This window comes from Notolepis coatsorum (assembly GCF_963971535.1).
Source record: "Notolepis coatsorum genome assembly, chromosome: 2".
NCBI classification, from domain to species: Eukaryota; Metazoa; Chordata; class Actinopteri; order Aulopiformes; family Paralepididae; genus Notolepis; species Notolepis coatsorum.
This window is the reverse complement of record NC_140166.1, coordinates 209,375,078-209,401,322: the sequence shown is the minus strand read 5'-3', so window position 1 is coordinate 209,401,322 and position 26,245 is coordinate 209,375,078. Positions and strand designations below refer to the sequence as shown.

Here is a 26,245-nt window from a genome sequence, read left to right as displayed (position 1 = left end):
CATGTTCGCTGGAAGCGTCGTACCGCCTCTCTTCCTTGTAGGATCCAGTAACGACGTCTGATTTCCGCGAAGACTCTTTCTGCTCCTGCGTGATGTACATCCTCATCGTATTTCTTTATAATCAGCTCTGTGACCTTGTGTCGGCTGTTCAATACGATCGGGTATTTAATGTCATCCGGTAGATTGGGGGCTCTGCGTAGGCGACCACCCACTCTGATGAGGGTATGAGCGTCGCTCTCGGGGGCCAGATGAATTAATCTGCTGTCGGATGGGACGGGCTTTCCTCCCTGTAGACAGGCCAATTCATCGGGGAACGAGTCTCTCTGGGCTCGCTGCAGTAGAAGCAATTCTGCTTCCTCGTAGTTAGCTGCTGACATATCAGCGGGGGACTTGCACTCCGGGTGGTACCGCAGGAATGTTCTTTGTTGTGCACTCTCTATGGACGTGCAATCGTCTATGTTAGGGTCGGTGGAGGCTACGGTGCTCAATCCACAGAACACAGACTTCTTATTTTCCACCTCCTCTGGACTTGCTTCCCTCGGGATAGGCATGGGCCACTGTCCTTCCGGGAGTCTTAGGAATGCGGGGCCGTCACTGTAGACATTGCGACGGGTGAGGTCATCCAGGGGCATCCCCCGGGTGATGACGTCAGCTGGGTTCTGTTTTGTATCAACGTAGCGCCACTCTGTTTCTCCGGTTAACTCTTCGGTTAAGTCTTGAATCTCGGTGACTCTGACTCCCACGAAGACTTTGTACTTGCATGAGTCCGATTTGATCCAGGCGAGTACCGTCGTGGAATCTGACCACAGGATTGTTCTAGACACCGGTATGGTGAGCTCACGTTGGATGAGCGTGGCTAGGTGCGCTCCGGCTAGGGCTGCGCAGAGCTCTAGACGTGGGATAGATTGTTGCTTGCGTGGGGCTATTCTCGAGCGGGCGAGGACAAATGCTGTGTAGATCTCTCCCCCCTTCTCTTGGGCCCGCAAGTAGGCTACTGATCCGTATGCGACCTCTGAGGCGTCACTGAAGACGTGTAAGTCCATTTTACATGTCTCTGGCCTCACCGTGGGTGGGAAGTAGCTTCGGCGCATATTAACGCCTGGGAGTGAGTGGAGCTCCATCTCCCACTCTCTCCAGGTGGATGCAAGGTGTGCGGGAATGGGGTCGTCCCAGCCCTGGTCCTTGTCCCACAATGCTCGTACAATCATTTTTGCCCTGGTGGTGTACGGTAGAATACATCCTAGCGGGTCATATTGTCGGGCGAGTGTTGTGTACACACTCCGTCTGGTGGTCGGCGCCGCCGCCGGCCTTCCCTGCTCCGTAGTCAGGGGCTTGTGTCTGTAGTGAAGCGAATCTGTTTTGAATCGCCACACCAATCCCAGGGTCATCTCCTGGGCTTCTCCCGGGATTGTAGCCATCCAGGTCTCGCTGCTGGCTGCCTTGTCCTCGGAGGAGAGGCTGCGCAGTACTTGCGGATCGCTGCTGGCCCACTGCCTGAGATCAAAGCCGCCTTTGATCAATGAGGCGCGGAGTTTAATCAGGAGAGCCTCGGCTTCTTCCTGGGTTGAAAGGCTTTGTAGACAGTTGTCTACGTAGAAGCTGTTCTTTACGCTGTGTCGGACCTCTTCGTCCGCTGCTGGGTCCTCTGCTACATGTAGTGCAAATGTAGCACAGCAGGGGCTGCACGTCGTTCCGAAGGGGAGGACTTCCCATTGGTAGATGGCTGGGTGCTCATCTCCTGGCTTCTCTCTCCATAGGAACCGTAACAGGGGCTTGTCCGCCTCTACTAATCTCACCTGCAGGAACATTCCTTTAATGTCCCCGCTGATGGCCACCTTTTCCTGGCGGAAGCGGAGTAGAACGCAGAGTAGGGAGGGGCCGAGTGTGGGACCGGGCAGTAACTCTTTATTCAGATTTTGGGATCCGATCTGGTAGCTGCAGTTAAATACTATGCGGTCTTTACCGTTGTGATGGACCTTGTGGTGAGGCACGTACCACGATTCAGTGGTCTGGTCAGCCTCTTTAATGTCCATCTTTGTGACGTGTCCCGCTGTGATGAGCTTCTCAATCTCAGCGCGGTATACACTCTCTTGGGCGGGGTTCTTGGCTAAGCGCCGCTCCGTGTTCAGCAGGTACCGTTCTGTGGCGTCTGTCTTGGCGTGGAAAGTAGGCATTCCTTCTCGCCGCAGGAGTGGCGTGGCGTATCTCAACACGCCGTTGACCGGGACTCTCTTGGTCCCTGTCTCGAGGAGGTGAATGGCGTAAATGTCATCTTTAGAGCGAATGTCTTTCTTTCCGTTCTTAAAGGGCATTTGTTCCAAGGTCCATAGCCGCTCTACGTGTTGCAGGAGTGCGGTTTCTCCCTCTGTGACTCGGGAGTGGAGACATCTAGTGGCTGTACTTCGGTTGAGAGATTTGGCGAGCGGGCCTTGGAGAGTCCATCCCAAACGGGTCTCGACTGCTGCAGGACAGCCTCGGGGTCCGGTATGAACCCGGTCTATCGGGACAATGAGGTCTGCATGGTCGGAGCCTATCAACAGGGTCGGCATAGCATTGTCTATGAGCGGGATCGGTAACTTGCGCAGATGTGCATATTTCTCCATCAGCTTGGCGACGGGGTATGTGTACCGCGACAGTCCTATTTCTTGGCTGGTGAAAGCGTCTGTAATCTGGTACCGTCGCTCAGGCTGGCCGCTTGCTGCGATAGAGAATGAGACATTCTCGCCCTTTATCGTCTTCAAATCTCGTCTTATTGTCCGAATTGTCATTTGGGTTTCGCTTCCCCGCAGCCCTAGCTGGGCCGCAGCGGAGGCGAGCAGCAGGGTCTTCTCTGACCCGTCATCGAGGACGGCGTAAGTGTCCAGGACTTTATTCTGGTAGCTTAGTGTCACACTCACTACTTTTAGGAGTACTCTGGCTCCACTGCTGCTGGCGGGATCGATGTACATGACGCTCGCTTTGCTGCTGGATGGTGCGGGTGAAGGGCGCCGTCTGTTACTGTCGTGAAGTATGTCCAGATGGGCTCCATCGCACTTGGTGCACCTTTTCTTTAAGCGGCATTCGGCTGCCATGTGTGAGCGCGCACAGCGAAAACAGCGCTTGTTGGACTTTATCCATTGACTTGCTTCCTCCGCGTTCAGCTTGGGGAAGGAGTCACATTGCGCTAGCCAGTGTTCTTTCTCACAGTAGGGGCACACTATCTTCCACTTCTCCGTTCTGGAGGGGGTACTGTGGCTCCTGCTGCTCGGTACTGACTCCGATTGGTGCATCACAGTCACCGATCTTCTTCCATCATTTAGTCGTCTGGTTCCTTCTCTGGAGCCAGGGGTGCTCCGTCCGAATGTATCTAGCCGTAGGCTGCTGACTTCTCTCGCCAGGAAGTCTGCTAGATCGAGGAGGTTCGGTTCGGGGCCATTCGGGTCTCTGTGGTCCCTCTGCCGCCTAAAACGCTCCTGTCGAGCGGGCGGCAGCTTCTCCAAGATCCTTTCCACATTTGAGTTGGCGTAAAGTTCATGCCTCCCCTTCTCTCTCTGCGCTCCCAACATCCCTACCAGGGACTGCACTCTGATGGACAGGTCGTCCAGTGCTCGATTGTCTATTGCTGGGGGTAAGCGGTCGATGTGTCGGATCTCCTGGATCACGTAATCCCATATGCGCCCATACCTCTGGTCCAATGCTACCAGCGCTGCTGTGTATGGGGTGGTGGAAATCGCGTAGGCGAGCGCTATATTATGTGCGCGGGGCACCTTTAAGTGCTTCAGTAGGATGGCGTATTTATGGCGTTCATCCAATACATCCACCAACATGGTCTCCAGACACATGCGGAGTTCCGTATACTGGGCCCGGTTCTCTTGGGTGAAGTCGGGTACCATAGGCGGGCCAATGTATGACGCTGACTGTGGATACATCGGCGAGCGTTGGGGGAGAGGCCTCCTAGGCGAGTCTCCTCCCGCTCCTTGGTATGGGCTGGTACCGGCAGTGTACCATGGCCCGCTTGTCCAGGTGCTGTTCCTCGGTGCGGGTCGTGCGTCGTGCTCACCCGTGTATAGAGTCGGGGGTCTGTAGCGCAGCTCCGCGGGAGTATAGCCTGGGCTGTACCGGACCTCCTGGTCCGGTAGAGTACTGTGCTGTCGTCGGGCGTGGTTCTCCTCCTCTTCCTCTTCGTCTTCAGTTAGGTCATCCAGTGCTTGTAGTCTCTGGTTTAGCCTCTCCACAGGATATGCTGCTCCTTCCCGGTTGCTAGGTCTCGCTTGGACCGGTGGGGGGAGGTGGTCTGTGGGGGGTATAGACCTCGTCTGTTGGTCAAGTTCAGGGTTGTTTACTCGGCTAGGGGATGCCGCCCTGGAGGTGTGTCTAGACGAGTTCCTGGAGCCTCTGGCGGAGGGAGAGGGTGTTGTCCGTTTGATCAGCTGTTCTATTAGTTGCGCTTGCTGTCTGTCGCGCTCTGCGTCCCGTAGAGCACCAGCAGCTGCTCGCTGGCTGTCTGCTCGGTCTCGGGCCACATTCTCTTCTCTCTGAATGCGTCTTATTTCTAGACGTATATGCTCTTCTTCGCTCCGCTGCTGGATCTGCAGTCGGTCGCGTTCAGCAGCGGCGTTCAGGCTGATGAGGAAGGCCTGCTGTAGGGTCCTCTCTGCCTCGCTGGGAGAAGGCGGTTGTATAGGGGAGCCTTCCCTCGGGGTACTCCTTGCGGAGCCTTGGAGCTCTATCTCCACGGTGCTCTCCCCGTCTTCTTCCGTGCCGAGTTCTCTCTCGGTAGCGTTGTATTCCTCCCGGGACTCATCGGGGACTACTTCTTCAGTACTGGCGGGGTGTGAAGTCATGTCTGGTTCCCACTGGTCCCCACCGTGAACTTGGTCAGTTACATTAGAGCCCGTAGGGGCCTCTATGGTCGGGGTAGTCTGGGCGTTGGGGTTAGACATACTTTTACTTTCTAGTTTTACCGCGTTTACTGTTAGTAGAAGACTAGGTTGTTGACTGACAGCGTAAGCCTCTAAGTACTGAGGGAGCCGTCGTTCGCGCTGCGGGCGTTGGTTAGGAGGATCGTTTCGTGGAGTGTTCATCATAGGCCATTTCAATATTAATAACACTATATTAATATTACACTAATTACCATCCGGCTCGAAGGACCAATTGTAACTGAGGGGTACAATTCCCTGACTGTATTACTAGATATGATACTTACTACCACTACCTTTGTACTTAATATTCGGCCACCCAGTACTCGGCATAAATATATTATGATGAACACTGTCACGTAGATGAAACGGATCCAACACAAATGTACGAATTAGAAATAGGTCTTTATTTCTACACAGCGATGGTGTGTAGAGCAAGCACTTAATCAAATCAATCACATTTATGAATGGGAATTAGTATGCACTTTTATGGCAAGAGTATTCGTCGGTATATCAATAGAGAATGTCCAATCTCTGAAGGCGCAGGTGGTACATATACGACCTGGAATAGTTTAAGGAATAACAGCAATGGTACTTTAATGATTATAGACTGGATACACTAGGGGGGGGGGTAATCCGGTCGCTTGTAAGCCGACAGGAGTAGGAGGGGGGGGGGGGTAGAATCCGGCTGCCTCATCCGGCCAAGGGTATCCCAGGTGAACCCACTGTAGTGCCGCTCAATGCGCCGGCGATCCTTGGACCACAGATGAAAGCAGGTGGACTCTTTGTGGGCCAGCGTCGTCCGGTCCACGGAGGAGAGACGTGAAGCGACCTCGTCTTGCAGAGCGTCTCCTCACCTTGCGTCCTCTCCAGGGGGGGGGGGTTCCAACACACGGCAGTGTCGGGGGTCTTTATCCATGGAATAATCAAAGTATACAAAGCATAATCCGTGCCTGGGAAGGCGGGCTGTCGTCGGTAGAATAATCCGGTATACAGGTCCACTCGCTCGTCGGCTCTGGGGCTCCTCGGGTGCAGCTTCACGTGGGGTCAACCACCCTGGATAAGCAGCCAGTTCTCTGCCCGAAACGATGGGGTACTGACTACGGTAGTATTCTCACCGCACGAAGCACTATATATTAACAGACTATTATTAGCTTAATAGACTACGTCCAACTCGACGATATAGTGGCAAATATGACTATTCAAATATTAATATACACGATGTCTCAATACCGATGGTAAGCCGAACTTGGCCTTACTCCCACACGTGGCGTCGCGGGGAGGCTTTACGTCTGTGACTCTATTGGAGGGTAAGAAACTGGACTGAAAAAAGGAAGTCCTACTTTAGTAGCGCAGTATATATACGCACTATGAACAAATAGTCCCATTAGTGGTGCGGTAGTCAGATTCCTACGCGGAACTAGGACTTGTTCGTACATGTGGAGCGGTACGTTTGAACTGGGTCTGAGGGGTATGGCAGCCTGGCACCAAGGTCTCGACCAATAGTAGAATGGAGACTATTATGGGATGTTCAGTAGGCTAGAATGGATATTCAATGCATATTGTACAAGGAATATACAAGGGATATCAGGGAATATTAGAGAATATACAAATACAATTAAATATATATATATAAATAAATATATATATTCGGTTTAATCTGGCCCTTCACAACACTGATCATCTACCTCCTACTGAAGCTGATCATCTACCTCCTACTGACGCTGTGATCATCTACCTCCTACTGACGCTGTGAGCATCTACCTCCTACTGAAGCTGATCATCTACCTCCTACTGACGCTGTGATCATCTACCTCCTACTGACGCTGTGATCATCTACCTTCTACTGTAGCTGATCATCTACCTCCTACTGACGCTGTGATCATCTACCTCCTACTGAAGCTGATCATCTACCTCCTACCTCCTACCCGGAAACCGAACTCCGTTGCGGAAAGTATAGACGCACTCCGGCTACACTCCGGCTACACTCTGGCTACACCCTGGCTACACCCTGGCTACACCCTGGCTACACTCTGGCTACACTCTGGCTACACTCTGGCACTCTGAGTGAGTGAGCGAGCGAGTGAGTGAGTGAGTGAGTGAGTGAGTGAGTGAGTGAGTGAGTGAGTGAGTGAGTGAGTGAGTGAGTGAGTGAGTGAGTGAGTGGGTGAGTGGGTGAGTGAGGGAGTGAGTGAGTGAAGTCCTGGCTCATGTCTCAAACACACCCTGTTTCTCCATGCTCTCTCTCTCTCTCTCTCTCTCTCTCTCTCTCTCTCTCTCTCTCTCTCTCTCTCTCTCTCTCTCTCTCTCTCTCTCAGACTCAGTGTTAAACAGTGAGGTCATGGTGAGCTAACGTACATCTGGAGCTGCAATACAACTAGACATCAGACATCATGTGTTTGGGAACCGTCTTTGGCACAGAACAACAGAGTACAGGAGGGGGGGGGGGCGGAGGGGCCTGCCAGTGTTTTGGGTGAGGCCTCCCCCGTTGCTCGTAAACGACTGATGGGGAGCATTATGGGTCACAGAGGCACAGGTTTGAGCTTTGGTCGGCACACGTAATGTGCAGAGATATTTCCTGCACGCTTCACCTCTGCACCGCCAGGCACTGAGCTGAAAGCTGCTCCCTGCAGCCTAGGGTTCACTGGCAAATCCATTTTAACGTTCACAGAAAGGTAAAGAAACAAACTACTAACGTTCCGGTAATCACAAAAATAACGACGAATATAAATTATATTATATTCACAGAGACTGGTGTGAGCTGGGTAGTGAAGTTTTATGAAATTTCGATGTCCATTGAAATCCCTGGGTCTCCTCTGTTTTAGGACTACAACGCATTTCTTTCGTCTAATTCATCCGGTTTCCGCCGGGATGCGCCGAGATATTTATGAACTCATATTTAGCTAATAACACTTAAAATCATTGGTAAACAAATGTAGTGCTGAAAATATACACTTTGACTGATGTTTTGATAGGGTTAGGATCTTTACTCTTGGCTACATTTGAAAAAAAAAATGCAACATTAATTATTACGGACTGTATTGATCTATTTATGATCAATTCGGATTCATTAAATCCGGCCCAGTACCGGGGGTTAAGACTACTACCTATCTTGCTAATATGTCTATACTACTATGCACTCAGAGTGTAGCACTCAAACTCGATACTATTAGATGAACAATGCCACTGACCCTTAGCTGCCAGAGATGTACCCCTCCTGCTGACCTGTCCCTTTGGATAAAAGCTAAAAAGCGTTCAGCTAAATAACTAAATGTAAGATATGTTGGTCCTGAACCTTGTACGGGCAGGGGGGGGGGGGGGGGGGGGGGGGGTTAGGAAGACAGACCCTCTTCACAGCAGCCATTCTGGGTTAACCTTCTGTAGTGTGGTAGTGAAAGGGTTAACCTTCTGTAGTGTGGTAGTGAATGATGAATGATGAATGATGAATTATGATGAATTGAAAATGGGGGACCCTGATGGAAACAAGACGAAAGTCTTTCTCAGGTCTGCATCCTCTTAACAATTGTATGTATTGAGCTGTACTGTACTGTACCCATTCTGCAATCTGTTAATAAACTTTTCAATCAATCAATCAATCAAAGGTTAACCTTCTGTAGTGTGGTAGTGAAAGGGTTAAGCTTCTGTAGTGTGGTAGTGAAAGGTTAACCTTCTGTAGTGTGGTAGTGAAAGGTTAAACTTCTGTAGTGTGGTAGTGAAAGGGTTAACCTTCTGTAGTGTGGTAGTGAAAGGTTAACCTTCTGTAGTGTGGTAGTGAAAGGGTTAACCTTCTGTAGTGTGGTAGTGAAAGGTTAACCTTCTGTAGTGTGGTAGTGAAAGGGTTAACCGTATGTAGGGTGGTAGTGAAAGGGTTAACCTTATGTAGTGTGGTAGTGAAATGTTAACCTTCTGTAGTGTGGTAATGAAAGGGTTAACCTTCTGTAGTGTGGGAGTGAAAGGTTAACCTTCTGTAGTGTGGTAGTGAAAGGGTTAACCTTCTGTAGTGTGGTAGTGAAATGTTAACCTTCTATAGTGTGGTAGTGAAAGGGTTAACCGTCTGTAGTGGTAGTGAAAGGTTAACCTTCTGTAGTGTGGTAGTGAAAGGGTTAACCTTCTGTAGTGTGGTAGTGAAAGGTTAACCTTCTGTAGTGTGGTAGTGAAAGGTTAACCTTCTGTAGTGTGGTAGTGAAAGGTTAACCTTCTGTAGTTGGTAGTGAAAGGGTTACCCTTCTGTAGTGTGGTTGTGAAAGGGTTACCCTTCTGTAGTGTGGTAGTGAAATGTTAACCTTCTGTAGTGTGGTAGTGAAAGGGTTAACCGTTTGTAGTGTGGTAGTGAAAGGGTTACCCTTCTGTAGTGTGGTTGTGAAAGGGTTACCCTTCTGTAGTGTGGTAGTGAACGGGTTAACCTTCTGTAGTGTGGTAGTGAAAGGTTAACCTTCTGTAGTGTGGTAGTGAAAGGTATAGTGAAAGGTTTAACCTTCTGTAGTGTGGTAGTGAAAGGGTTAACCTTCTGTAGTGTGGTAGTGAAAGGGTTACCCATCTGTAGTGTGGTAGTGAAAGGTTAACCTTCTGTAGTGTGGTAGTGAAAGGCTAACCTTCTGTAGTGTGGTAATGAAAGGGTTAACCTTCTGTAGTGTGGGAGTGAAAGGTTAACCTTCTGTAGTGTGGTAGTGAAAGGGTTAACGTTCTGTAGTGTGGTAGTGAAAGGTTAACCTTCTGTAGTGTGGTAGTGAAAGGGTTAACCGTCTGTAGTTTGGTAGTGAAAGGTTAACCTTCTGTAGTGTGGTAGTGAAAGGGTTACCCTTCTGTAGTGTGGTAGTGAAAGGTTAACCTTCTGTAGTGTGGTAGTGAAAGGTTAACCTCCTGTAGTGTGGTAGTGAAAGGTTAACCTTCTGTAGTTGGTAGTGAAAGGGTTACCCTTCTGTAGTGTGGTAGTGAAAGGGTTACCCTTCTGTAGTGTGGTAGTGAAAGGTTAACCTTCTGTAGAGTGGTAGTGAAAGGTTAACCTTCTGTAGTGTGGGAGTGAAAGCGTTAACACACTGTACACTGTATTGTCCCCAAAGGAGAGGAATAAACATTCTCCATAAATAACTAACCAAACACACCATCATACACACATAAGAGGAGGAGAGGAAGGAGGAGAGACAGGAGGAGAAGGAGGAGGAGAGGGAGGAGGAGAGGGAGGAGGAGAGGGAGGAGAGGGAGGAGGAGAGGGAAGAGGAGGGAGGAGGAGAGGGAGGAGGAGGAGAGGGAGGATGAGAGGGAGGAGGAGAGGGAGGGGAGGGAGGAGGAGAGGGAGGAGGAGGAGGAGGAGAGGGAGGAGGAGGAGGAGGAGGAGGAGGAGGAGGAGGAGGAGGAGGAGAGGAGGAGGAGGAGGAGGAGGAGGAGAGAGAGGAGGAGAGAGGAGAGGAGGAAGAGGAGGAGGCGGAGGAGGAGAGGGAGGAGGAGGACTGAGTGTGTGTGACTGAGAAAGAGAGAGAGTTTCTTGTGTGTGTGTGTGTGTGTGTGTGTGTGTGTGTGTGTGTGTGTGTGTGTGTGTGTGTGTGTGTGTGTGCGTGTGTGTGTGTGTGTGCGTGTGCGTGTGTGTGTGTGCGAGAGAGAGAGAGAGGCGGAAGCTGAGTCCATTACAGAGCTGCTAGAGAGAGAGAGGGAGAGAGCGACAGAGAGAGAGAGAGAGAGAGACACACCACAGAGAGAGATAGAGAGGGAGAGAGATAGTGATGGAGAGAGCAACACAGAGAGAGATAGAGAGGGAGAGAGCGACACAGAGAGAGAGAGAGAGAGAGAGAGAGAGAGAGAGAGAGAGAGAGAGAGAGAGAGAGAGAGAGCTCTTACAGTACTCTGAGAGAAAGGAGCTGCTTCAGATGACAGAGAGTGAGAAAGAGAGAGAGAAAGAAAGAAAGAAAAAGAGAGAGAGAAACATGTCCGTGTCAACAGTTCCAGGCTCCTGGTCTTGGAGCTGACAGGGCAGAGAGCTAGAGGCCCATACACATCCAGTCATGGGGTGTTTCAGACACCAAACACAGTTAGAATTATGATTTCACAGCCAGTCTCTCACATTTGGTGTTGGGTGGTAACACGTTACGACTAACACGTTACAGTAATAATATGAATTAAGACATATATCCCAGTAAAATCCCAAACTGTGCTCAAAGTCGTGACTCTCACTAGGTTTCACTTAGGATACTGTATGTATTTCATGGAGGCAGGTAGAATCCTCAACTCTACTGGGTAGAAGTAATGTTTCAGACAAAATCATCAACCCTGTTTCATAATTTTGGAGCGTGAGAGATGCCCCATCTTCTACTACTTTACACTTTACAAAAATATGACCTTTCAAATCAAATACATTTAAGCCAGCTGTGCTTTTGATCAAGCCTGACGTAGCCATTAACACAGAGGTGTTGCTACACTGACATGATCATTAACACAGAGGTGTTGCTACACTGACCTGATCAGTCCTAAAAGTCTGTGCCGACCAACTGGCCCCGGTATTCACTGACATCTTCAACCTGTCCTTGGAACAGGCCGTCATCCCCACCTGTCTGAAGAAGTCCACCATCATCCCTGTACCCAAAAAATCTACGCCCGCTTGCCTCAACGACTACCGCCCTGTAGCCCTCACCTCCATAGCCATGAAGTGCTTTGAGAAGCTAGTGAAGGGCTACATCTGTTCCTCCCTCCCCATCAACCTGGACCCTCTGCAATTTGCATATCGCCCCAACAGGTCCACGGAGGACGCCATAGCCCATGTGCTGCACACAGCAGCATCACATCTGGACAAGAGGCAGGGGAACTATGTGAGAATGCTGTTCATCGACTACAGCTCAGCATTCAATACCATAGTCCCCTCCAAACTCATAGCCAAGCTCAGGGACCTGGGCTTGAACTATGACCTGTGCCAGTGGGTCCTGGACTTCCTGACGGGCAGACCCCAGGTGGTAAGAGCCGGCAACTGCACCTCCTCATCCATCACGCTCAACATAGGGGCCCCCCAGGGCTGTGTTCTGAGCCCCCTCCTCTACTCCCTGTACACACATGACTGCGTAGCACAGCGGAACAACAACACCATCATCAAATTTGCTGATGACACAGTAGTGGTGGGCCTGATCTCTGCCAACGACGAAAGGGCCTACCTGGAAGAGGTAGAGAACCTGTCACAGTGGTGTCAGGAGAACTGCCTCTCCCTGAACGTCAGCAAAACAAAAGAGATGATTGTGGACTTCAGGAGGTCGGGGGTCAAGGACTACAGCCCCCTCAGCATCGACGGGGCACCAGTTGAGAGAGTGAACAGTTTCAAGTACCTCGGAGCCCACATATCCGAGGACTTGACATGGACCACACACATTGACAGTGTTGTGAAGAAGGCACGACAACGCCTCTACTTCCTCAGGCGCCTAAGGAAGTTCCAAGTCAGTCAGAAGATCCTTAGGAACTTCTACTCATGTACAATAGAGAGCATCCTGACCGGCAACATCACCTCCTGGTTTGGGAATAGCACTGCACAAGACCGTAGCAGACTACAAAGAGTGACACGTTCAGCCGAACGCACAATTAGAGGGGGGCTTCCCACCCTCCAGAACATTTACAACAAGCGGTGCAAGGGGAAGGCTAAGAGAATTATTAAGGACTCGAGCCACCCGAACAACTGCCTCTTTGAACTGCTGCCGTCAGGCAAGCAATACCGGAGTCTTATGGCGAGCACAGAAAGACTCAGAAGGAGCTTCTATCCCCAGGCCATCAGGCTGCTAAACGAACAATAATCGCTAAACGAACAATAATCACTATGCAACAACCATCAATGCACACAGCACACACACCCACACGCACACACTCACTCAAACAAACAACACACTGCAGCACCCACTCTCCACACTTTAGATCACACAAACACACTTACACTTTATATTTATTGATAAAGGATTTGCACTACAACTCGTACACCTACTGTGAATTGTACCTAAACTGCACCTCGTCCATTTATGCCTTGCACTATATAGTATTGTATATTAGTACACTGCACAGTATTGTATATTGTATGGTAACTACGTCTACGAACATTGTACATATGTCTAAACTGAACACTGTGACCTCTTTTTTTACTTCTAATTTTTACTATGTTTTTATTTCATACTTATCTTGTCATGCACAGTCTCTGGAGCGCAACAGTAAGAAGCATTTTGTACAAAAGTATTCTGTACTTCTGTATGACAACTATTAAAGAAACTTGAAACTTGAGAAACTTGAACTTAACACAGGTGTTGCTACACTGACCTGATCATTAACACAGAGGTGTTGCTACACTGACCTGATCATTAACACAGAGGTGTTGCTACACTGACCTGATCATTAACACAGAGGTGTTGCTACACTGACATGATCATTAACACAGGTGTTGCTACACTGACCTGATCATTAACACAGGTGTTGCTACACTGACCTGATCATTAACACAGGTGTTGCTACACTGACCTGATCATTAACACAGGTGTTGCTACACTGACCTGATCATTAACACAGAGGTGTTGCTACAGTGATCATTAACACAGAGGTGTTGCTACACTGACCTGATCATTAACACAGAGCTGTTGCTACACTGACCTGATCATTAACACAGAGATGTTGCTACACTGACCTGATCATTAACACAGAGCTGTTGCTACATTGACCTGATCATTAACACAGAGCTGTTGCTACACTGATCATTAACACAGAGGTGTTGCTACATTGACCTGATCATTAACACAGAGCTGTTGCTACACTGATCATTAACACAGAGGTGTTGCTACACTGATCATTAACACAGAGGTGTTTCTACACTGACCTGATCATTAACACAGAGGTGTTTCTACTCTGATCATTAACACAGAGGTGTTTCTACTCTGATCATTAACACAGAGGTGTTGCTACACTGATCATTAACACAGAGGTGTTGCTACACTGATCATTAACACAGAGGTGTTGCTACACTGATCATTAACACAGAGGTGTTTCTACACTGACCTGATCATTAACACAGAGGTGTTTCTACTCTGATCATTAACACAGAGGTGTTTCTACACTGATCATTAACACAGAGGTGTTGCTACACTGATCATTAACACAGAGGTGTTGCTACACTGATCATTAACACAGAGGTGTTGCTACACTGATCATTAACACAGAGGTGTTGCTACACTGATCATTACCACAGAGGTGTTGCTACACTGATCATTAACACAGAGGTGTTGCTACACTGATCATTACCACAGAGGTGTTGCTACACTGATCATTAACACAGAGGTGTTGCTACACTGATCATTAACACAGAGGTGTTGCTACACTGATCATTAACACAGAGGTGTTGCTACACTGACCTGATCATTAACACAGAGCTGTTGCTACACTGACCTGATCATTAACACAGAGGTGTTGCTACACTGACCTGATCATTAACACAGGTGTTGCTACACTGATCATTAACACACAGGTGTTGCTACACTGACCTGATCATTAACACAGAGATGTTGCTACACTGACCTGATCATTAACACAGAGGTGTTGCTACACTGACCTGATCATTAACACAGAGGTGATTGTGACAAACATGTCAAGCCACAGGTCTATGTAGCTCATTTCCAGGGTTTGCTCCCTTAGGATTTAACCAGTGTTGGTGTTCAGGTCTGTGCGGTGTTCTGTCTGTGTGGTGTTCTGTCTGTGTGGTGTTCTGTCTGTGTGGTGTTCTGTCTGTGTCGTGTTCTGTCTGTGTGGTGTTCTGTCTGTGTGGTGTTCTGTCTGTGTGGTGTTCTGTCTGTGTGGTGTTCTGTCTGTGTCGTGTTCTGTCTGTGTGGTGTTCTGTCTGTGTCGTGTTCTGTCTGTGTCGTGTTCTGTCTGTGTGGTGTTCTGTCTGTGTGGTGTTCTGTCTGTGTGGTGTTCTGTCTGTGTGGTGTTCTGTCTGTGTCATGTTCTGTCTGTGTGGTGTTCTGTCTGTGTGGTGTTCAGGTCTGTGTGGTGTTCAGTGATGCCAGTAACTAGTTACTCTAATCTGAGTCAGCTACCTCTCCAGAACCCAGACCGGAGATGGGACATGCGCTTGCGCACGCACACAGCCACACACACACATGTTTATGCTTATAGCTGATTTTAGAATAGCTTCAGCATGAAGTTAAATCAACTATCCAGTTCGTTTTATAGTGTAATTTGGCTACAGTACTTGAGAGAGAGTGAGAGAGAGATCGATTCCTGTTACGCGCGACTTGCGGTGTACGCACTGAGTCCGTTGTCTCAGAATGGATGGAGTGCCTGAGCAGTGAACAGCTGCGACCTTATATGGCCTCTCTCTCCCTCTCTCTTTCTCCCTCTCTTTCCCTCTCTCTATACCTCCCTCTCCCTCCTTCTCACTTCCTCTCCCTCCCTCCCTTCCTCTCTCCCTCCCTCTCTCCTTCTCTCTCCCTCCCTCATTGACCCTCCCTCCCTTCTCTCCCTCCCATCTCCATTCTAAAGGCTGTCGGGTCATCTGACCCGTTCCCGGCGGGAATTAGTGTAATTTTCTCCATGGCTTTTTTCTATCTCCCCCCCCCCCTCCTTTTTCCGATTTTTCACTATCACATGCTTTCCTCCGACACATGTGGAGCCAGCCGGCAGCCAGCCTGGCAGCGCAGACTCTCACCGGGCGAGTGTAACGTGTGGAAGGTCACACTACCTGCCTCCAGATCCTTCCCTCGCTGTGCAGGCGCCCCGACCGAACTGTAGGAGTCGCTGTTTACAATGACCAGGACCCACCCACCAGCTTTCCCACCCCTAACACTGCCAATTGTGTTAGTATGAGCGACCAGCCAAGTTCGTAGCAACGCCGAGAGCTGGGCTCGAACCCAGCGTCTCCTGCGTTGGTGGCGAGTGCCTTGCCCACTACACCACCTAGCTCTCTGGCTGTGCTAGTGTTAAAGGAGTAATCAGTACTCAGTAATCAGATTACTTTTACAAGTAATCTGTAGCATCACTGGTCACCAGGCAGCAGTTATGAATGGACTGCATTTATATAGTGCTTTTATCCAAAGTACTTTATAACTTATGCCTCATAATCACCCATTCACTGTCCACTGATCCACTGTCGTTTTAGTATCGACAAACGCCTTGCGTCTCTGGTCCGTCCAGTCCACCACATGTTTGGCGATTTTACCCCTGAGAGCCTCGTACAGAGGTTGCATTAGCTGAGCAGCCCGGGGGACAAATCGATGGTAAAGATTTACCATGCCAAGGAACTCTTGCAGAGCCTTGATGGTGGGTGGCAGTGGAAAATTTGCTATGGTGTCAACCTTAGATGGGAGGGGAACTGCCCCATCTTTGGTGACGTGGTGCCCAAGGAAATCGATCCCAGACAGCCCAAACTGGCATTTAGCTGGGTTAACTATGAGCCCATGCTGACTGAGTCGGTGGAAAAGGTGCTCTGCTCTGGAGGTACTGGCGACTAAGATGTCATCTAAGTAGACAAACAAAAAAGGCAGGTCCCGTAACAGAGTCCATCAAGCACTGGAATGTCTGTGCTGCGTTTTTAAGCCCAAATGGCATGCGCAAGAACTCAAATAAACCAAAGGAAGTAATCACCGCTGTCTTAGGGATGTCCACTGGGTGGACCAGCACCTGGTGGTATCCTCGAACTAAATCTATTTTTGAAAATATGAGTTTCCGGGCCAGGTGGGTGGAAAAGTCCTGAATATGTGGAACCGGGTATCGGTCCGGTGTAGTTACCTCGTTAAGGCGGTGGTAATCGCCACACGGGCGCCACCCGCCAGCAGCCTTGGGGACAATATGCAGGGGTGAAGCCCATGGGCTGTCAGAAAGACGGATAATACCCAGGTTCTCCATGTTGGAAAACTCTGCCTTGGCAACGGCCAGCTTGGCAGGATCTAGGCGTCGAGCCCGGGAGTAGACTGGCGCACCTGCCGTAGCAATGTGATGCTCCACACCGTGCTTGCTGGTGGAGGATGAGAAAGTGAGCTGGGTAAGGACGGGGAACTCAGCAAGTAGCTGGTGAAACTCATCTGTAACAGACAACATGTTAGACAAACCCACAGGAGGCGCTGCCCCGACAGTACATTCAAATGAACAAAAGGTGGTGGCATCGATCAAGCGATTGTTCCTGACATCCATCAACAATCCATAGGCACACAGAAAATCAGCACCCAGCAGGGGCACAGACACATCAGCAGTGATGAAGTCCCAGCTAAACCGCCGCTCACCAAAACACAGCTCCACTAGCCTACTGCCATACGTGCGGATTGTAGTACCATTGGCAGCTTCCATACGGGGGCCGTGTCCGTCGGCCAGGGTGTCCACCCTTGACGCAGGCAGCACGCTTCTCTGTGCCCCTGTGTCGCACATGAAACACCTGCCTGAGATGGTATCCCGAATAAACAGTAGCCTGCCGGCCCCACCAACGCTCATGGCCACTGTGATAGTACTTGGTGTCATCCTCCGTTATTTTCTTTATTGCAAACTGCGCCTCCGCCTGCACAAACCATGCAGTAGCTTGCGTTTCCCAGAACTCTGGCAATTTCAGTGTGACTGCTGCTTCCATAAGTTTCAGCGCGACTGCCTGTTCCATTGTTCAATCGTTCTTGAAAGCGTCCAAGAACGTCAGGGTCACCAATGTAGGAAGTGGGAAATCACGACCAGAGAGAGTTGAGTTTCTTTGACCACACATCAGTGTGCGTCATTTATTAGCATAGCGTGCATACCACAACAAACCCAGCAAAGAGTTAATATGGCCGCTCTAGCTACCCACAATGCCCCGTGTCCTTAAAGTGACAGTGTAGGTGGATTATGTGATTGATTGATTGATTGAAAACTTTATTAACAGATTGCAGAATGGGTACAATACAGTACAGCTCAATACACACAATTGTTAAGGGGATGCAGACCAGAGAAAGACTTTCGTCTTGTTTACATCAGGGTCCCCCATTTTCAATTCATCAGGACATATATGACATACATGACATACAGATAGTCAGTACTGCTACATCTATACATTTATGACATACCAGATTTGCAAATACAGTACTGTTTGTGATACAGAAGGAGTCAAGAAAAGGGAGTATATACATTTGACGTAGAAACTGTACATTGGAGGAGGTTGGGTGGGGGGGGTTGGGTACGTTGGGATATTACATGTCCAGTCCATGTAAGTGTCCACTACAATACAATGAATTATTATGCTTTACCTGCAACTCATTGGCCTTGGCCCATTTTATGTGAAGAACATATAAAAGAACACATTTTCATTGCATATCATTTAAATGTATTAAACCTATTTTAAAAAGCTAATTATTTTAATTGGACAGGATTACATATTTAGTTTTCAGGGCACCAGAGTGTTTCTCTCTTTCACTGGTAAAAGAGCAGGAATTCTAATGTAGTCTCTTGTCTCCTGGTTCAACATGCAGAGTGGAGCTGCAGCGGGTCGGGTTGATACTGCGAATACCAACACTTAACATGAGCACACAATGGATCTCTCCCTCGCTCTTGTCTGAGAGGAAGACTTTTGCCCGAGCCCAATCAATCCGTCCTGGTGTCCAACATGGGCCTTGCAGGTTTGAGGCTGGCACAACAGACGCGGAGGTTTGAGGCTGGCACAACAGGCGCGGAGGTTTGAGTCGGGCACAACAGGCCACTGAAAATGACTCTGTGCCACAGGATGGGAATCAATCTGTCAGGGACAGAGCATGATGTATATATACTGTATATGACGAAAGAGCAGATCTATCCAAAGCAGCATGTGCTGTGCTGCAGCAGAGAGAACATTTCAATCTAAACTAGAAAACCAATTGCTTATTGATTCTAAGAGCCCAGCGACCCTGAGATACGAGTCATTACAGATTCACATATTTGCGTGTGGGTGTAGGACGGAGTCAATGATTGGAACATGATGTCAAGGAGTGGGAGGTAGTGTGGGGTCAGTGTGTGTGTGTGTGTGTGTGTGTGTGTGTGTGTGTGTGTGTGTGTGTGTGTGTGTGTGTGTGTGTGTGTGTGTGTGTGTGTGTGTGTGTGTGTGTGTGTGTGTGTGTGTGTGTGTGTGTGTGTGTGTGTGTGTGTGTGTGTGTGTGTGTGTGTGTGTGTGTGTGTTACTGTATCACTATAGGCCACTGTTTGACTGCATTACAGAGTTTACGTGACAAGATAAACTAGAAATAACTGTGCAGCAGCAGTAGGGCAGATACAACACAAGAGAAACATGACATTTACTGTTTACAAGATCCAGTAATAAAACATATAGCCTATATCAAGACATAGAAACGACTATCTCCTCAAACATACATCTTGAATATTTAATCAGTTCTTGGAAATCTCCTCTCTGGCCAGGGGTCATGTCAGTATGACGGCCTGGCAGTTACTGCTTGCAGTGCAGATCAGACTTGTTCTGTGGTGACTGTCGCCAGGTACGCCTCATCACACTTCTCCCTAGTGCCGAGCCGCATCACAAACCAGTCACCAGAACGCCACGGTACGTGTCATCACACCTCTCCTAACGCCGAGCCACATCACAAACCAGTCACCAGAACGCCACGGTACGTGTCATCACACCTCTCCTAGCCAGTGGTGCGTTGTTATTATGGACTGAGCCGGCACGCAGGATAATGACGCCGCGCATATGTTCCCTCGCGCACATAATAATAATAATACACTTTGTTTGTATAGCCTTTCATACAGAAACTGCAGCTCAAAGTGCTTCACAACAGAAGAAAGACAGGCATAAAATGAGCACATAAAGTGCAGACATATAAAATCAGTTTTTCACATTAGGATCTAACATCCCAACAGGCAACCTTGTTTATGGTTTGATTCAGTTTTAATATAAATAATAAAAATAAAGAGAAGATTAATTAATTATCTACTCAGTCCCAAAGTTTGTGATGTAAATATGGAATGTCCCAAGTTGCTGCTGTTTACAGAGTGTATTGTTGTCCAAAGGTGAATGATGGTGAATGAAGGGTTAAATCAAAACAGTTGTCAATTCCAAACGGTGAGACACGTCCTCATACATCATTCACCTTTGGACAACAATACACTCTGTAAACAGCAGCAACTTGGGACATTCCATATTTACATCACAAAGAGTCCAGACGTGGTTGAAGACACCGGCCTAGCGGCTATTGTTATGATAATGCGAGGTAGCGCCGGGAGGCAGGTAAACAGACGAGCCGAGTCGAGCGCAGCGCGTTCTTGAGTGCACGCGCATGCGCGCACAACCATGCATGTGCGTGCACGCGCTTCTGCTCAAATCTTTAATACTCAGTGAGCTTGCACACCGTGCTACCCCGTCCCATGAACAACGCATGCCTGCTCCTAGCGCCGAGCCGCATCACAAACCAGTCACCTTTTTTGTTTCTTTGTTTTACTTTGTTTCTCTGCCTATTGTCAGCGGCTTCGGGTTCTTGAGAAGCGATATATAAATAAAATGTATTATTATTATTATTTATTACCTGGCATTACATTATTTCTTGCTTTGAACATAATTTGTGCAGTTCTAAATGTCACTATGTCCATAAATGTCAATGTTTGTGTCTTTCAAAATAAATGATTAGTATGCTCACGATACCCAACATGATTTACTATTCTTATTGTAGTTTATTGCAGTGTACATACCTTCTGTAGGGTTCTCTACAGAAGGTACAGTCTGTACACTACAGTCTGTTTCTGATCCCACAGGCTTGAGGGAAAATAAATGCAAGCATCATTATCAAAAGGCATTCAGATCTGATCACACATCAAGTTCAAGTTCAAGTCAAGTTCAGATCTGATCAAACATGCATTTTCATTGGCAGATGGGAGTGTATGCTATTCATTTTGACCAGTTTAACCAAAATAATCTTTCTTATTTAAATGATCAAGTAATTTGCACATATTAACACTTTCAGCGCCAGTCATTACCCTCATCCCTGTAGTCAATGCGCCAGCTTTCCATTGCCTATTTTCACTGTGTCACTATGTTTACAGAGCTATATCTATTATTCTATATTATAGCTATGGAGACAATACTATGGCTCATTTGACAGTCACTATCTCTCGTCCAACATGCAAAAGTGTTAATTTTTTCATGTATACGTTCGCGCGTTATCCCGTGGTGAATATTGTATAGTTTCAGAGTGATCCGGGCTAATTCCTGAAAAGCTGAGTTATAGGGCGCTATGTGAATTTAGCTAAAGTCGTTGGCGTTTCTCGCCTGGACATGCTACTATTTCCAAATCAAATGTATATAATAGGTATTATGTTTCATCATGAATGCATCAAAGGGAGGGGGGGGCAGTGGCGGCTGGTGGGTTTTTCTCTTGGTGGGTCGATCATACCAAAAATGTACATGTACCAAGGCACAATGCCACACTGCACAAACACGCGCGTGCGCACGCATCGCGAAACCACACACTACTGTGTGCGTCAGAGAGCGTCGGTGAAACCAAAAGCATACGGATATTTAAGTAGGTACAGTTACATTTTTGGTGCCCAGCGGTTGGCGAGCAAACACGTAATATTACGGGATTGGCCGTGAATGAGTTAAGCAGTCTAATGTTGACTTCTCGTCATTTCCAGAGATCGCCCCTGCTCACTATAGTTCATTCTCATATTGACATGGACACGTCCCATACTAGCCCTCTACTGGACAGAGAGGGGACTGGAGAGGTACCTGGGCTTCAGGGAGAGACACGTCCCATACTAGCCCTCTACTGGACAGAGAGGGGACTGGAGAGGTACCTGGGCTTCAGGGAGGGACACGTCCACAAGAGCTGGTTGACCGCGAGGCTCCCCGTTCTCCAGTCGAGAATAGACCACCTGGTACCCTCGGATCTGGCCGTGCTGCTTCCCAGAGAGCGGAGGCTTCCAGGTCACCCTCAGCGCTGTGGAGTTCAGGGGGTCAGCCTCCACCTTCCTGGGAGGAGCTCCAGGCACTGCAGGAGGTGGAGGGACAACGTTGAGGAATTAACTCTTACTTATATCTAGGGCCAGGTACATATACACACGCGCACACACACACACACACACACACACACACACACACATACACATACACACACACACACACACACACACACACACACACACACACACACACACACACACACACACACACACACACACACACACACACACACACAAATACAACTAGCATACTATAATATATAATATATAAAGTAATATATATATATATTTTGTCAATAGCGATTTCAAGGTATTGAAGGATAACATAATCCTATATATATATAAAAAATAAACATAAATAGCATACTATGGTATGTAGTGTACATATTTCTTTTTTTTATCCACTTTTTCTCTTCCTATTTTTCTTGTATTTTCCTCCCATCCCAATTTAGTCGTTATGCCAATTCCCCCCTCTCCTTCCTGGTCGTTGCGCGCATTTGCCCCCTACTTGCCGGTCTAGGGAGCCCTGAAGTCTACCAGATGCTTCCTCCGATACATAGGAGACAGCCAGCAGCCTCTTTTCACCTGGCAGCGAGTGGGAGGGCACACTACCTCACCCAGATCCCTTCCTCGCTGTGCAGGCGCCCTGACCGACCTGTAGGAGTCGCTGTTTACAACGACCAGATTACCACCCACCGGCTTCCCTCCCGCTGACGACCGGCCAAGCCGGAGGCACCGCTGACAGCTGGATTCGATACCAGTGTCTCTGCAGTGGTAGACAGACGCTTAGTCCGCTGCGCTACCCGGCCGCTCTAGTGTACTATTTCTTTGTACGATAGATTCCATATTCAGAAAATTTTATGACGGGTACAAATGTTACCACAGAGAACAATCTACTTAAAGGTCCCCTATCTTATAAATGGCCTTTTCCAGTGGTTTGCATTGTTTTCTAGCAATGTGGGGTTGTACCAACACTGACTTGTGCAATTCTCAGTCAACAAAGCTTTTTCCACTGACTAAATCTAGACTAAAACAAAAAAGACAAAATCGAGACAAAAACTGACTAAGACTAAAATGCTCAGACCTGTAGTTGACTAAAACTGACTAAACGAAAAATAAATGAAGGTGACTAAATATGATGAAAATTAAAAAGGAGCATTTGACACATGACTAAGACTAAAACTAAAATTAAAATAGCTGCCAAAATTAACACTGGTGACGTGTAAGAATAGTGATCTGCATAACCTCAGCTCCTTCTGTGGTTGTAGCCACCGCCCACAACCAACAATTCGAGGAAGTTAGTGTAACATTGAAGTTATGACCAAAACGGAGCAAGTGGAAATAATGCGGAAGCGGTCTCCCTGTCAGACACTTGCACTTCCCCAAAAGAGAGAAAAAGAGAGAGAGAAAGAAAGAGAGAGAGAGAGGGAGAGACAGATAGAGAGGGAGAGAGAGAGAGCGGGAGAGAGATAGAGGGGGAGAGAGAGAGGCTCATACGCTGCGAGTCTCGGAGCGATCTCTCCTCAGCTCTCTCCTCCTGCTTACACACACTCGCGACTCGAGCACACATACACACACGCACGTCACGCTCTGTGCTCTCGTCTCTCTCTCTCCCTCTCTATCTCCCTCTATCTGTCTCTACCCCTCTCTCTCCCTCCCTCTCTCCCCCAAAGGTATCTGCCAGTGCAGGTGGGTGACTGTCACTCAAAGCGCATTGCGAGTATGGGCAGAGCCCAGCCAAAAACAGCCTGGATTTTGTAAGGGGAGAAAGTGGTGAACCAAAGTACTTGATTAAAAATACAAAACAATGAATTTGATTGAAAAAAACCTTACAGGTGTGTTCCATAGACTCACAGGAATTGTGTAAAATTTCCCAAATAGTGAAAGAAATAGCAAAATAGTTTCCCTTTAATAATTTCATAATAAAGAAATGTGGCATTCATTTTACAAAAATGGGGGGGGGGTATTGTTTTGATCGATTACTGACACATTAGTGCTACTGATGGTTCCCTGTCATTACTGACACATTAGTCCTACTGATGGTTCCCTGTCATTACTGACACATTAGTGCTACTCATGGTTCCCTGTCATTACTGACACATTAGTCCTACTGATGGTTCCCTGTCATTACTGACACATTAGTCCTACTGATGGTTCCCTGTCATTACTGACACATTAGTGCTACTGATGGTTCCCTGTCATTACTGACACATTAGTCCTACTCATGGTTCCCTGTCATTACTGACACATTAGTGCTACTGATGGTTCCCTGTCATTACTGACACATTAGTGCTACTGATGGTTCCCTGTCATTACTGACACATTAGTCCTACTCATGGTTCCCTGTCATTACTGACACATTAGTCCTACTGATGGTTCCCTGTCATTACTGACACATTAGTCCTACTCATGGTTCCCTGTCATTACTGACACATTAGTGCTACTGATGGTTCCCTGTCATTACTGACACATTAGTCCTACTGATGGTTCCCTGTCATTACTGACACATTAGTGCTACTGATGGTTCCCTGTCATTACTGACACATTTGTGCTACTGATGGTTCCCTGTCATTACTGACACATTAGTCCTACTGATGGTTCCCTGTCATTACTGACACATTAGTCCTACTGATGGTTCCCTGTCATTACTGACACATTAGTCCTACTGATGGTTCCCTGTCATTACTGACACATTCGTCCTACTTATGGTTCTCTGTCATTACTGACACATTAGTCCTACTGATGGTTCCCTGTCATTACTGACACATTAGTCCTACTGATGGTTCCCTGTCATTACTGACACATTAGTGCTACTGATGGTTCCCTGTCATTACTGACACATTAGTCCTACTGATGGTTCCCTGTCATTACTGACACATTAGTGCTACTGATGGTTCCCTGTCATTACTGACACATTAGTCCTACTGATGGTTCCCTGTCATTACTGACATATTAGTCCTACTGATGGTTCCCTGTCATTACTGACACATTAGTGCTACTCATGGGTCTCACACAGTGGCGATAAAACCTGTTACAAACTCCTGAAAACGCAATCTCTATTTAACAAATATATCATCAAAGATTCTTGGTGCAAGTTTGCAAAATTTGAGTTCCGGGATGGTTCAAAAGTTACCATGATTGTGGGCTCAGCTACCTTTGAAGGCTACCCACATCAAAGCCTTCCCCGTGCAGAGCCTGCAGAACGGTGCCCATGCCCTCTACTTAGTCTTAGCTATTGAAACAGGCCCCCTCGAGATTGCTTGGTCAGCTGCCAGGAGGAATTATTAATTCATACAAATTCATCTTCAATACAGAAAGAAAGCTGTTGATAAGCGGCAGCCCAGATGTTAATGATATTCAATAGGAGGAGAGAAGAGGACACTTCAAAAGCCCTGCATTAAGAGATTAATTTCACAGATATATCAACGTTAAAGACTCCCATGCTGCACAAACACACCAGCTTCAGCACTTCAGCACTCTGTACTTTTAGACAGGGTACATTTTCAGAAAATCATAACCCTGAAGGCATTTCGTGTTTATTTTTGGTACACAACATTTCTAGGGGTATTAAGGGGTGCTGAATCCAAATCTGCTGTATACCAAGCAAAAAAATGTCAAATAAGGCCTCAAAATTGAGAAATCCAACATGGCCGCCAGCGCCAGGCTGAAATCTATTTAAGTGCATATCTTTTTGACTAAACAAGGTAGAAACATGAATGAAATGTGTTTTTATATGTTTGCATACATGAGGAATTTAAAATCATATCCTGATTTTAGATCAGTTGTGAAAATGTTGCTTGAAACTCATATTTATAGCAGAAACGGTGGTCGTTATTGATGCATAACTCATCAACCAAATAAGAAAGAAAAGCGGGATGATCCCAGGCCATGGATTTATTCATCAAACTCTTTTCTCTTGATTTTTTTTTATCAACATGTAATTTATGCAAATGAGATAGTCCTTAATATGCATACAGTAGCTTAGGTACAGTAATTTATTGTCAGTCATCAATCGTATTCAGGCAGGTGTCGCAGGTGTCTTGCAGTTGCATGATTCATCCAATGCCACTTTTCCAGAATAGAATAGAATAGATTATAATATAATAAAATAAAAATATTATTTTACCATATCAATATAAGTGAAGGTTCAAGTTTCTTTATTAGTTATCATACAGAATACAGAATACTTTGCATGAAATGTTTCTTTCTGTGTTGCTCCTGAGAGTGTGCTAGATAATAACAAGATAGTATAAAATAAGTATAATAAGTATAAAATAGAAAGTCAAGAAGTCAAGTACGTAAACAAGTGTAAACAACAAAATTGTTCAGTGTTTCTATATATACAGTATGTACAGCTGGTACAAAAATGGTGAGGTATAGCTTAGCTTGTGGTGCCACCTTGTAGTGGTGAGGTGCAATAAGGAATGAGAATGATGTGCAATTTCCTTACCAATAATATA

At 47.3% G+C, this 26,245-nt stretch overlaps 1 protein-coding gene across 1 annotated transcript in view; it reads right to left on the bottom strand.

The window, feature by feature from the left end:
• The window catches only part of ptprfa (protein tyrosine phosphatase receptor type Fa), a gene marked incomplete at its 3' end in the record, with an annotated part of 262,786 nt that overhangs the window by 100,345 nt on the left and 136,196 nt on the right, over window positions 1–26,245 (bottom strand). The window contains exon 12 of the mRNA XM_084308488.1: window positions 21,621–21,814. Within this exon, the coding sequence (XP_084164614.1) occupies window positions 21,621–21,814 (194 nt within the window). The remainder of the gene's footprint in view (window positions 1–21,620; window positions 21,815–26,245) is intronic.